General features: G+C 41.5%; 1 protein-coding gene across 1 annotated transcript in view; it reads right to left on the bottom strand.

Annotated features, from left to right (window-relative positions):
• Positions 1–1,793: 1,793 nt before the first annotated feature.
• The window catches only part of DUS3L (dihydrouridine synthase 3 like), a 33,507-nt gene continuing 21,118 nt past the window's right edge, over positions 1,794–14,182 (bottom strand). The window contains exons 10-14 of the mRNA XM_063450761.1: positions 12,287–12,383; positions 7,625–7,700; positions 6,686–6,874; positions 5,603–5,731; positions 1,794–1,973 (exon numbers count right to left, since the gene is read on the bottom strand). Of these exons, the coding sequence (XP_063306831.1) occupies positions 1,901–1,973; positions 5,603–5,731; positions 6,686–6,874; positions 7,625–7,700; positions 12,287–12,383 (564 nt within the window). The 3' untranslated portion in view covers positions 1,794–1,900. The remainder of the gene's footprint in view (positions 1,974–5,602; positions 5,732–6,685; positions 6,875–7,624; positions 7,701–12,286; positions 12,384–14,182) is intronic.

Here is a 14,182-nt window from a genome sequence, read left to right as displayed (position 1 = left end):
CCACGTGGTGTTCGGCTATACAAATGGCAGCCACCCAGGGAGAGCGCTCAATCCACAGTTCCCTTTGTAGATAATGAGCCAGGAGGGTGGTCGGTTTTCAGTAGTTTAATCTACCGAACAAATTAAACATAAAAATAACGAATGGCCTTACAAAGTCCTGAATTAAAAGTCTATTTTCTTCACACCATCTTTATGTTTCAAACTAGTTGAAAGGGATCGGGATGCAATCTACCCAAAATATTTGTAAACGTGATTGCTTAATAGTTAGAAGTTCAGACAATATTGCAAACTAAGTAAAATGCAATTAAATACTATATCATATAGTAAACAGAAATTATAACTACATTATTTAGGGACAGGCACACAAAGAAAAAATGATTTAATGATTTATTCTCCTATGAGTTCAGACAGTGTTTGATGGTATCATTTTATATTATATTTTTTCAAGTTATGTTTTCAAGTGCCCACCAAGTGCACTTTAATCTATTAGACCCATGAAGAACAATTAGGTCCTAGCATTCTGCCCTTATACAAACACACAGTAGAATTTGAAGCAATTTTTATTTTCATTTTTTCATTTACATTTATAAATTGTTGTTTTGATCATTTGATGGTGTGCCCTCTAGTGGACTGTAAAAGACAATACACTGCAAGCTAAAAATAAAAAATTACTTTTTTTGTCCAGCCTTTTTTTTTTTTTAACCTGGGATTACTGTAATACTTGAATGTCAAATGGTTTTATTTTAGGCCTTTTAGTAATCACAGGGCAAAGTATAGGATTAACTTCTTCCAGACAAAGAAAACGCAAGCAAATAGTTCAGTTTTTTCTTTTTTGGTGAAAAATGTAGGTTGCCATGGATGCTATATAGTCACTGCAATTAATGCATTCTGTTGATAAAAAGTAGATGCCACATGCAGACGTAGCATCACACTAGCTAAGCACAGTTGCTGGTAAGTTGATAAAAAAATAAATATTACTACATTCATAAATTAACCAGTTGCCATGTTAAATGACTTGTTTTCTCTGACTTGTTCCCCCCCCCCCCGAACAAGGGTTTCCTTACTTTATTTATTTCCTCTCTACTGATATCTTTCGATTTATTTACTACCTAATTATCATAATTGGGGTGTTTACCTCACTGATCGACCGATAGACGCTATTTATATGCATATTTTAGACTTGGGTATTTCTAAACTCAGGACAAAATGTAGAAACTATTTAGCACTGGGATTTTTTGGCGGTTGTAGATCCGTAAAAGATTTTGGGGGTCAAGGTTAGAAAAAGTGTGTTAAACACAAACACCGCAGAAATGTAAAAAGAGCCCTGGTCCTTAACGGTAAGAAAATTGAAAAATGGTCTGGTCACTAAGGGGTTGAACAGCAATTGGATAAATACTTGAAAAAACATACAGGGATATAATTTCTAATTAGTGGGGTAATAGCTGCTTGATACAAGGAGATATCTGGCTACCATTTTGGGGCCAAGAATGATTTTGTTCCTACTTTGTTGCAAACCTGGATGCGCTTCAGACTGTGTTTTTTGCCTTCTTTTGGATCAACAGCAAAAACATATATGAGAAAGGCTGAACTTGATGGACTCAAGTCTCTTTTGAGCTATGTGACTATGGCTAGTGTGATTTATAAACATTTACTTCCTCCAGGCTTACTGCAGTCGGTATACATCTGTTAATGTAACACAGTAAATAAGACAATAGTAGATTTGTTTCTCTCAACTTACAGATAATCATACTGCTAAAATACTGAATGATTCAATAAATCTGGGAAGCCATAGGTTCATGAATATCCCAATGGGATTTTTTATTATAAAAACCAAAACAAAAAATCACAGCATTTCCATTTGTTCTGAAAACACCTTAAAACATGTCTGTTAACTTCTTTGTTATTTATAAGAGTTGGCTTTGTGTTTGGGTAAAAATGTGAACATCTGCGGAACAGGTCCCAGGAGCATCTCACTGTAATAAAAGAAATATGGATTAGAATATATGAAAGTTTAAAGGGCTTAAAAGTGAACACAGAAAGAACAAAGATCATAAATTCAGCTTTTCTTTTCATCTACAAAAAAAATAATTTAAAAAAATTTAAAATTATTTTCACATTCAAGTAAAACAGTCATCGGCAAAGCAGGACCTTTAGATAATATTTCATACATCCATTCTCCAGCTATTGTATACAAGATTTGTCCTTACCTCTTCCTCTAAGATTGAAACCAAACTAATACAGGATGCCCCCAAATGACATGCACAGCAAGCGACTATTACAATTGTAGTGTACTTCAAACGTCATTTAAAGGCTGGACTGATGGAATGCACATACCAAAGGGCATCTCATGAGCCATAACGACAAATTAACTTAATGTAATGATTATAGGGCAAATGTTCTCTTGGCTTTTCCCCTCACCCCAGTTTGTGCATTCAACAAATTATGGGGCTCTCCTGAATGGTTTGCAATGCTGTCAGCCTCAATGACACACAAAGTTCCACTAAAGCGGAAGTGGTCAAGAGACAGTGGAGTGTCCGTGTTTATGGTGGTTAGTGTGCTTCTTGAACTTCCATAGTACTTCATTGTCCAGTGTATGTCACTACCCCATGATGCTCTAGGCATGCTCACCCATGCTTGAGTATTTTCTGGAAATGCAGTACAAGCACCATAGGCGTGCGCACGGGGTGTTCCGGTTGTTCCTGGGCACACCCTAATCTTCGCGGCACGCCTATGGATTGAGACCAGCAGGGGAGAGCTCAGGATCTCCCCTGTCAGCTCATGCAGAGCCGGCGCTATCTAAGCACCGGCTCTGCTGGAAGCCTACATGGGCCTCACCGACCCACAGGCAGGGAGGGAGGCAGGAGAGGACCCGGGGAGCTCTAGCCAGCAGCTCTGCCGGGTTCCTCTCACGAGATGTGAGTGTTGCCACGACAACGCTCAGATCACCCGAGAGTGAGCTTTAGCCCCGCAGGCTAGAGTTCACTCTCCACTGGACCACCAGGGATGGCAACAGCAACAAGGACCCCCCTCCCTACATAAGGTAAGAAGGGATGGTGGATATTAACTAATCTGCCCACACCTCCACCCCCACAATCACCCAAACACACATACAGCGCCACACACACACACACACACACACACACAACACCTACACACAGCACACTTACAGCACCCTCACAAACACACACAGCACACTAACAGCACCCTCACAAACACACATAGCACACTAACATCACCCTCACAAACACACACACACACCGCACCCTCACAAACACAGCACACTAACAGCACCCTCACATACACACGACACCCACACACAGCACCCTCACACACACAGCACACTAACAGGACCCTAACAAACCCACACAGCACACTACCAGCACCCTCACACACAAACAGCAACCTCACACACAGCACACTAACATCTCAAACACAAACACTAACACCCTCACAAACACACGATACCCACACACAGCACCCTCGCACACACACATCACACAAACAGCACCCTCACACAGCACACTAACAGGACCCTAACAAACACACAACACCCACACTACCAGCACCCTCACAAACAAACAGCACACTAACAGCACGCTAACAGCACCCTCACAAACACACACACAGCACCCTCACACACAGCACGCTAACAGCACCCTCACACACAAACAGCACCCTTACACCACCCTCACACACACACACAGCACCCTTACACAGACAGCACAGCAGTGTATATATATATATATATATATATATATATATACACACATATATATATACACATACATACATACATACACACACATACACACACACACTGCTCAAAAAAATTAACTTAAACAACACCATGTAACTCCAAGTCAATCACACTTCCGTGAAATCAAACTGTCCACTTAGGAAGCAACACTGAGTGACAATCAATTTCACATGCTGTTGTGCAAATGGGATAGACAACAGGTGGGAATTATAGTCACTTTTGAATGCTGGCAGTGCTTTCACTCTAGTGGTAGCATGAGAAGGAGTCTACAACCCACACAAGTGGCTCAGGTAGTGCAGCTCATCCAGGATGGCATATCAATGCGAGCTGTGGCAAGAAGGTTTGCTGTGTCTGTCAGCGTAGTGTCAAGAGCATGGAGGCGCTACCAGGAGACAGGCCATTATATCAGGAGACGTGGAGGAGGCCGTAGGAGGGCAACAACCCAGCAGCAGGACTGGTACCTCCGCCTTTGTGCAAAGAGGAACAGGAGGAGCACTGCCAGAGCCCTGCAAAATGACCTCCAGCAAGCCACAAATGTGCATGTGTCTGCTCAAACGGTCAGAAACAGACTCCATGAGGGTGGTATGAGGGCCCGACGTCCACAGGTGGGGGTTGTGCTTACAGCCCAACACCGTGCATGACGTTTGGCATTTGCCTGAGAACACCAAGATTGGCAAATTCGCCACTGGCGCCCGGTGCTCTTCACAGATGAAAGCAGGTTCACACTGACCACATGTGACAGACGTGACAGAGTCTGGAGACGCCATGGAGAACGTTCTGCTTCCTGCAACATCCTCCAGCATGACCTGTTTGGCAGTGGGTCAGTAATGGTGTTGGGTGTCATTTCTCCATGTGCTCGCCAGAGGTAGCCTGACTGCCATTAGGTACCGAGATGAGATCCTCAGACCCCTTGTGAGACCATATGCTGGTGCGATTGGCCCTGGGTTCCTCCTAATGCAAGACAATGCTAGACCTCATGTGGCTGGAGTGTGTCAGCAGTTCCTGCAAGATGAAGGCATTGATGCTATGGACTGGCCCGCCCGTTCCCCAGACCTAAATCCAATTGAGCACATCTGGGACATCATGTTTTGCTCCATCCACCATTTTGTTGCACCACAGACTGTCCAGGAGTTGGCAGATACTTTAGTCCAGGTCTGGGAGGAGATCCCTCAGGAGACCATCCGCCACCTCATCAGGAGCATGCACAGGAGTTATAGGGAGGTCATACAGGTACGTGGAGGCCACACACACACTACTGAGCCTCATTTTTACTTGTTTTAAGGACATTACATAAAAGTTGGATCAGCCTGTAGTGTGTTTTTCCACTTTAATTTTGAGTGTGACTCCAAATCCAGACCTCCATGGGTTGAAAAATTTGATTTCCATTTTTGTGTGATTTTGTTGTCCGCACATTCAACTATTTAAAGAACAAAGTATTTCAGAAGAATATTTAATTCATTCAGATCTAGGATATGTTATTTTTGTGTTCCCTTTATTTTTTTGAGCAGTGTGTATATATATATATATATATATATATATATATATATACACATACATACGAGCCTATGACAAGCACATAGGGACTCAGACAATCCTCCAAAATGCTATATGCACACATGGCACCATAGGGGTTAAATGATTTACATGGTGTGCCTCAGTATGCAACATGTGATCGAAGTTAAAATATAAAACCCACTAGGTGCATATGTGTTTCTATGTGTGTATAAAAGCACAAGCAATAGATAGCTTATTTAGCCTTTGATTTGTGCAGAAAACTCATGTGACAGTGTCCCTTTAAGTACAGCTGCGTTCAGAAAACAATACACTTCCTAAATCCACATTTACCTGATCTTGATCCAGTCAGATGCATTTTGGCTCGCCATTAGAGTCTCCATGTAATCTCTACCCAGATAGTAGGGAGGACGTTCATTGATTTTCTGGGGTACATGTTCCAATAAACCTACTGGGATATACCTGTACATATGCAAAGAAAATAAGGAAAAAGTAATACTACATTTAGATTGGTGACTCATTCACCTACATAAAATAAAAACATTTATAGCAAATATATAAAAAAAAAAATCAATCTTCAATGTATGTTCACTGCTTCGATTTTTTATTCTTGGTTGTAACATTTTTAATTTGTAATGTGCTAACTAAAATCAATAGCTAGAGAAAAACTAAAAGGGAAAGGGAATGCATTGATCAAGAATAAACATTTGGGCGATTACAGCAAACCTTAAAATGTAAGAATTCATGTGGACAGCCAACTCAAAAATTGTATTATGTTTCCAATGCATAATCCTGTAAGGACCAAAGATGTTCTATGTCAAAGAACCTATTCCAAATTTTTATATGCCACACCTTTAATGATTTCAGTGCTTTATGGATGTGTTCATGAAGCAATTACCTTGGACTTTCAGATGTTTAAAAGGCTACTCCAACCCTGGTTTACAATAAATGTTATTTTCTAATGCATCATTGGGCAATATTAACTTGACTTGTCCACCCCATTTTTATGCTAAAAACCTTGTAAAACAAGATTAAAATAAATAAATTTACCTAGAATCCAGCACGGGACAAGGTTCTTCCAAGTCCCGCACATAATGCCACATCACTTCTTTCCTCTCTGTGAGCCAGAAAGGGGAGAGATGGAGGGAGAGGGGGGTGTACAAGGGAAGGGAGTGTTAAAATTAAAATAAAATAAAAATAGGGAAGATGTAGGTTTCCCCTTGCAGGTGCGGTCCAGCGCTGCCTGTAAGGGTACCGGCTCATTAGGATTCTTTTTTATGCCCCCGGGATAAAAGTGGAAGTATCTCTGCATGTGAAGAGATACTTCCACTTTTAGTAACCCTTTAAGCTAAATTACCACAAAAGTACTCTGTATACGCTACAGGCCCCACTTACAAATGAGGAAGTACACCCTACCTGCAGAGGAAGGACAGCCACTCTAGCAAAAACCTTCTTGTTTTCTCTACACCTTGGGAATCTGAACCCCAGTTCTCCAGACCATAATTTGTAAAATTTCGGAGAATGTCAAATCTTTCTGTAGAGGAAATGTCCCAGTGTCGCTGCTCTTTAATCTCAGTGAAAATCCAGGGCTTTACAAGTGCTCCTCTGAAATTATATAAAGTAGTTAAATAATTAAATTAATTAAAAAGCAGGCGAAGTGAATAAATATACACAGTACTAAATTAGGTGCACACATTAATTACATTAAAAAATAGGTATTAATCAGTATGCAAGAACGTTTCATTCTAAATGTATTTGGTAATCAGCTGCAGAAATAGTGTAGTGACATAGCTTATTAGCAAGTGTTTCCTGATACTGTTCTAAAGTGCAAATTAATTAATATTGCAATATATAAGAAAATGTTGAATATATAAAGCTACAAATACAGTACGCACTGCACTTGTTTTTTTGTTTCATGTAAGTCTATATTTTATGGGAATATAGACTGCATCCCTGCTTGACTATGTGCACTAATCATGTTTAAGGGAATCATTTTTGAAACATGTATGTATATATGATTGAGTACATATTACTGAGAAATTGCTTGAAATATATATATGATATAGTAAAAACCAAAGAAATTTTACCTGCGCTCTCTCCTTAATCCCTATGTATATTTAAACAAATGGAGGTCATTTAGTTACTCCAATGGTCACTGGAGGGAATGCCCGCCTGCCAATGTCAAGGCAGACCCCCTTGACGTTACACACAACATTTATGACCACAGAATGCACATGTGCTATACCAATGATTTGTGAATATGGTGCCTAATATCATATGGATGCTTAGTTTAGTTAAAACACAAAACTCAGGAAGATCTCTCCACTGCAATCCCATTTTTTTTATTTTTTTTACCTGGCCAGCATGACTCCTGAAACACCAGTCTGCAAAGCTCTGTTTGAATCTTCATAAGAAAGTATGTCACCATTTCCTGTCAAGGATAGCACTTGTTATACATATGGTTTACAATGTGGGCATCTGATGGCACTTCAGTTGATGGATTACCACCATTTCATACTAGTCAATTACCAGCTACTCGAGTAGTTGTTAAAGAGCAGACTGGAGGAATATGTTGAACGCAGCACTTAAAATAAATCAATCAGAATTAAAATTAGAATTAAGAAAATTTGAGAGTTTCTAAAGTATCAAATGCAAAAAGAATATAACCTTTCCTATCCGCACTTTAAACAGCATGGGACAGCTTTGTTATTTGCTCTTCAATATCCATTTCCAGCTGTAACACTAGACTAAATTAAACAGGCAGAGGGTGTGTTCAAGAATTTATCTGCTCAAAGGGCAAGCCATGCAAACATTACTGCAATACTACCAAATACACATTAAACATTATTATTGCAAGATACCATGGTCTACCAAATAGGAGTCCAGAAGCCATATTTATGTTTTAAACTAGTTGAAAGGGATTGGGATGCAATATACCCAAAATATTTATAAAGGTGATTGCTTAATAGTTAGAAGTCCAGACAATATTGCAAACTAAGTAAAATGCTATTAAATACTATATCATATAGTAAACAGAAATTATAAGTTTAAGGCCGTAAGGCCTGTATTTGTGGGAGGAGTTAAGCGTTCCATATAAACGCTACTCCCCCCCCTTCCTACCTGCCGTACGCACGCTGTTCACCTCGCTTTCGTGACAGCCGCACTTCCGGGTTCACTGGTCCTCCTCGATGACCCCGCACTTCCGGTTTCCGGCCGCACGTCCCGCCGGTTCAGAGCTGCCCCCTCCGTTCGGGGAAACTCTACCGAAACACTTCCAGCTGAACGTCCAGGTACCGGCGGGTATAGCCACGTTCGGGCTATTCCGCCCTTCGCATTTTCAAAATTACCATTGTGTAAACCCTGACTTACACTCTGCTCTGTACTGTACTACACTTACATCTATACATTTTGTAGGCTGTTAGAGGAATGTATAAATGTGAGATACCATTACATGACTGTTCTTAAATGAATAATAGGATTCTGTTAAAAGTTCCTTCTACTGACACCACAACTTGTGTTTACCAAGCACCTTACGTTACCCCCTTATCAAGCCCCCGTCTAGGGTCAGAGAACTGGCTATCTAGGGTCAGGAGCTGGCCTTAGCTGTACAACGTAGCTGGACCCGCGAGGCCAACTCCCCAATCTCAACACGGAGATTTTTTGCCCCACGGCCCAAATCATAGTTAGAACCTCGCATTCACCCACCTATCGGGTTTATAGTTAGGGCCTCACCTGACACGGCCACACGTTTTGGATCTTTTACTGTCACCGAGAGGCCGCCTCCCCGCCACCACGCTAGTGGCTCGAGCCCCACGCCCAAATCATAGGTAGAGCCTCTCGCCAGCCGCTTGGCTACTAGCAGGGCCTCACTTGTCACGGGGTAGTGAGCTTTTCGCTTCGGCACTAGTTAGCCAGCCAGTTCTATTGTACTTAACCGTGTTGTTGTTATTTGAGTTCATTGTTGTTGTCATGTTCTTTTTCAGGATGTCCTACAAAGGCAACGTCGGATGAGGGATTGCAGCATCTTCGTATCTATTAGGGCCGACTAACCAAGAGTCGCTCAGTCTCGTACCTCACCCAACTCACATCTCTCAAGCATAATCCGCATTTTAGCATCCCCTTCCGGTCACTCGGCTGTTGGGGCTCGACACAAGCCATCTTCTAGAACATTATTCGTTTGCTCTACGATACATATAACAGAATTGTGACATTCTTCCAAGAATCAGTGGAGCATGACTTCCACAGGCATACTGATCACCCTGTAGTCTTTTCTACATTTTTTGCCACCTTTTATTCAAACCTTCATACGCACACGGACGCACTGTTCCGAACTGACATACACGTTTCTGACAAACCTTTCAAACCATACCCCGTTTTTTACACAAGATATCAAAAGATAATTGGTTTATCGCTCTACAGTACGTACGTACACAGATGGGAATACCGGGCAGTATCAGACTCCCTAAACAGCATTCGCACCACACAACCAGGTCTTAAATCTATGTGCCTGCAACCATACAAGGGTTCGGGAACCCTACAACTCCACGATCACAACTAATTAGACTGGTAAGTCATGTCTCCCCAAGGAAATTTAAGAAGGTACAAACACTACACCGCGTCACGTCAACATTCGAACCAGACAATCAAGACACTTGACCTACTAATTATTCCCTAACTACTTCTAAATACGATTCTACATTCACACTCCTGTCATTAGTGTAGGTAGGACCACCGGCTCCTATTTTTCACATCCATTCTATAAGCACGACATCCAGTAGCAGTACGCCGGAACAAACAATTAGAGGCACTAGGAATCAGCTATATTATACAGGAACATTCCCAACGCATGAGTAGTAAGACAACGGATTTTATATAGTGCTATAAGTGTGTTTTTCTGGCATTTCCTTTTGCCCTCTTTTTCAGGCCTACCCTCTACGTCGGTTCCGGCACACCACACCGACTTAATTCCAATCACAAGGTTTTTCACTATACGATATTAACCGACCACAAGTTTAAGGCCGTAAGGCCTGTATTTGTGGGAGGAGTTAAGCGTTCCATATAAACGCTACTCCCCCCCCTTCCTACCTGCCGTACGCACGCTGTTCACCCCACCCACCTCTCCCTCTTATACAATTCATTCAGGGGGGGCCCTCTTTTTCAGGCCTACCCTCTACGTCGGTTCCGGCACACCACACCGACTTAATTCCAATCACAAGGTATTTCACTATACGATATTAACCGACCACAACTACATTATTCTAGGGGGAGGCACACAAAGAAAAAATGATTTAAGGATTTATTCTCCTATGAGTTCAGACAGTGTTTGATATCATTTTATATTATATGTTTTAAGCTATGTTTTCAAGTGCCCACCCACCAGTATACAACTTTCTCTTAGCAGTCTGCTTGAGCACATTAATCTATTAGACCCATGAAGAACAATTAGGTCCTAGCCTTCAGCCCTTATACAAACACACAGTAGAATGTTTAGCAATTTTTCTTTTTCCATTTCCATTTATAATTTGTTGTTTTGATCATTTGATGGTGTGCCCTCTAGTGGACTGTAAAACACAATACACTGCAAGCTAAAAATGAAAAATTACTTTTTTTGTCCAGCCTTTTTTATTTACCTGGGATTACTGTAATACTTGAATGTCAAATGGTTTTATTTTAGGCCTTTTAGTAATCTCAGGGCAAAGTATAGGATTAACTTCTTACAAACAAAGAAAAAGCAAGCAAATCGTTTTTTTTCTTTTTGGTGAAAAATGTACCGTAGGTTTCCATGGATGCTATATAGTCACTGCAATTAATGCATTCTGTTGATAAAAAGTAGATGCCACATGCAGACGTAGCATCACACTAGCTACACTGAAATCACTGACAAAATGCATTGCGCTAAGCACAGTTGCTGTTAAGTTGATAAAAAAATAAAAATATTACCACATTCATAAATTAACCAGTTGCCATGTTAAATGACTTCAATCAAGTCTAAGCAAAGGTTTTCTGCAAGGTCTGCAATCTTTTTCTTGGTAACAAATAATACAAGTGGTGATTTAGTTATTAGTACATTATGCAATTCTGTCAACGTGACAATTTAAAATGGATTTCTTATCTTCCATATGGCATTTTAATATGAACTGCATGATTTTGTTCATAATAAAAAAAAATATATAAAAAACATTTTGTAAAGATGCACAAAGAAAAATAAAGTGGACACACAACTAAAACCTATTGGGCACATAAAAAGGCATTTTTGGTTTTTGTTTGGTTTTTCTTAAAGCCATTCTCTGGCTCTAGGGTTTAAAGCCTATACCAGGGTTAGGCAACCTTCGGCACTCCAGATGTTGTGGACTACATCCCTCATAATGCTGTTACACCTGTAATGCTGGCAAAGCATCATGGGAGGCGTAGTCCAAAACATCTGGAGTGCTGAAGGTTGTCTATGCCTGGCCTATACCAAGACATTCATTCATTGGTTACTACAAAAGCTCCATGACCACTTCAGTACTCCCATTTGGTTTCCATTAAATATGGTGCTTGGAGACTGCATGTGCCATGTTTCAGTTTGTAACTCCACCTGCGGCAGCATCATTAGTCATCCTGTACCGAGAGTCCCAGACTGGCTAATGTTATATCTGAGCTTATTTCGAGTCTGTCATCAGCATACATGCCCCCCCACCCGTGCGGTCTCCATCACTCCACCAGAGGATGACTGGGCTGCAGGATCAAAGGTAAGTTTATACTTTGTTTTGTTTTTTTCCTTGGGAAGTTGTGGGGGGCAAGCCAAGGTTACTCTAACCAAAAACAAAATTGTATTAAGAAACTCTCTTTAAAGTAAAGTAACCCTTTGAGATCAAAAGAAGTGAAACACACTGAGGCATTTCCCTTGCAAGAGATATTTAAATAAAGAGAATATACCAGTCATTTTGAGTTAACAGTGTCCCGCTATATCAGCAGCCACCATTTTCATGTTTGTAAAACACACAAAACACTAGCATTCTATAAGAGTATACATACCAAAGAGTGGAATTGGATTTGCTATTTTTGCACACTGATCAATGTAATCCCAATCGGCAAGTTTTGTGTAACGCTGCTCTCTAGACCTTCCATGAAGCTAGAATAAAATATTAAAGAAATAAAAGCAATAATTTAATATTATTGAAAAACATTAATATTTTAAATGCAAATGTAATGGAAATCATTAACTGTATATTTCAGGGCTCAACAAATCCCAGTCGACAGATCGCCCTGGCGTCTGGGAATTGCCAGCTCTCTAGTTTGGGAGGGAGCTTTGACGGCGGCCGTCATTGAGAATATTGGAGGCAGGTACATGGAGGTGGCCGCCCACCCTGAAGAGCATGGAGGAGGCGGCGGCGCGCGAGGAATCAGTACTCTGCCTGTAGCTCCTCTCTGCTCCCTCGCGCTGGCTAATGATGTCAGGAGCCGGAATATGACGTCATTCCGGCCCCGGCATCATTACAGAGCACGAGGGAGCAGAGAGGAGCTACAGGCAGAGTACTGCTCCTTCGCACATAGGAAGAGTGCAGCCCCACTGGATCCCAGGAAAGACCCTCTCAGCTCTCCCAAAGGTAGGGAGGCTGAGTGGGTTTCAATTCAAACAAAAATGTGTGTGTGTGTGTGTGCGTGAGCCTGTCAGAGTGTGTGGGCGAGCCTGTCAGTATGTGTGTGAGCAAGCCTGTCAGAGTGTATGTGTTTGTGTGTGTGTGTGAGTGAGCCTGTCAGTGTCTGTATGTATGTGTGAGAGCGAGAGCCCCTCAAGAGAGTGTGTTTGAGCGCCTGTCTGAGTGTGTGCGTGCAAGCCTGTTGTCAGCGTAAGAGTGTGTGTGAGGATGTCAAGAAAGTGCGTGTGTGAGTGTGTGAGCCTGTCAGAGTGTGTGTGTTCTGTCAGAGTGAGCGAGTCTGTCAAAGTGTGTGTGAGAGCGAGTCTGTCAGAGTGTGTGTGAGAGCGAGTCTGTCAGAGTGTGTGTGAGAGAGCCTGTCAGTCTGTGTGTGTGAGCCTGTCAGTGTGTACGTGCAAGCCTGTTGTCAGCGTAAGAGTGTGTGAGAGCCTGTCAAGGTACTCACCTTTCTTCCCATTTTCCCACACCGTGCCAGTTTCGCCATGGCGCAGATGATCAATCTTTATGATCTCAGCTAAGGCAATGCTTTCCCTTAGGAAAACATTGGGAGGATTTGTGCATGCGCAGCAAATGTACCAATCTGCATCTCCTCATAGAGATGCATTACATTAATCAATCTCTATGCGGAACATTCAGCGCCTCCATGCAGAGCTTGGAGACACTGAACATGGGTGCTGCACATGGTGCAGCAGTGACCCAGGACTCTAGTGGCCATCTGAGTGACTGTCACTAGATGTGTTACTAAGCAGCAATGTAAACTGCCTTTTCGCAGAAAAGGCAGTGTTTACACTGAAACGCCTGCAGGGACAGGCTATAGACACCAGAATAACTACATCAAGCACTAGTGGTTCTGGTGACTATAGTGTCCCTTTAAGAATTGCACTCTCGTTGAAAATTACTGGCTCCTAACTTTTTTAGCTGGCTCCTATATTCCAAACAAATTTGTCAAGCCCTGGTATATTTTATTAGCCTCTAGGCAAAACCTAAATGTTAATTACAAAGTTAAACCAACAATCATACTAAAATACTAATTAATATATTTCACAAAACATGAGTCACTTTGTGCATTATTTTGTATCCTTCCAAACATGTTGGCTAAGCTCCTATGCTATATCAGTGGAGGCATGTTGCAATGAGAGTTTTGTGCAGCGATTTGCTGCGTTATCAGAAGACTAACACAACATTGCCTGTAACCTACCTAATATAAAAGACCATTCCGATGGAGTATTGCATAATTTCCACAAAGACTAACATTGGGCAAATTTAACAGTAC

Source organism: Pelobates fuscus, chromosome 4 (genome assembly GCF_036172605.1).
Source record: "Pelobates fuscus isolate aPelFus1 chromosome 4, aPelFus1.pri, whole genome shotgun sequence".
NCBI classification, from domain to species: Eukaryota; Metazoa; Chordata; class Amphibia; order Anura; family Pelobatidae; genus Pelobates; species Pelobates fuscus.
The sequence above is the reverse complement of the archived record's forward strand: the minus strand, read 5'-3'. Positions and strand labels throughout refer to the sequence as shown.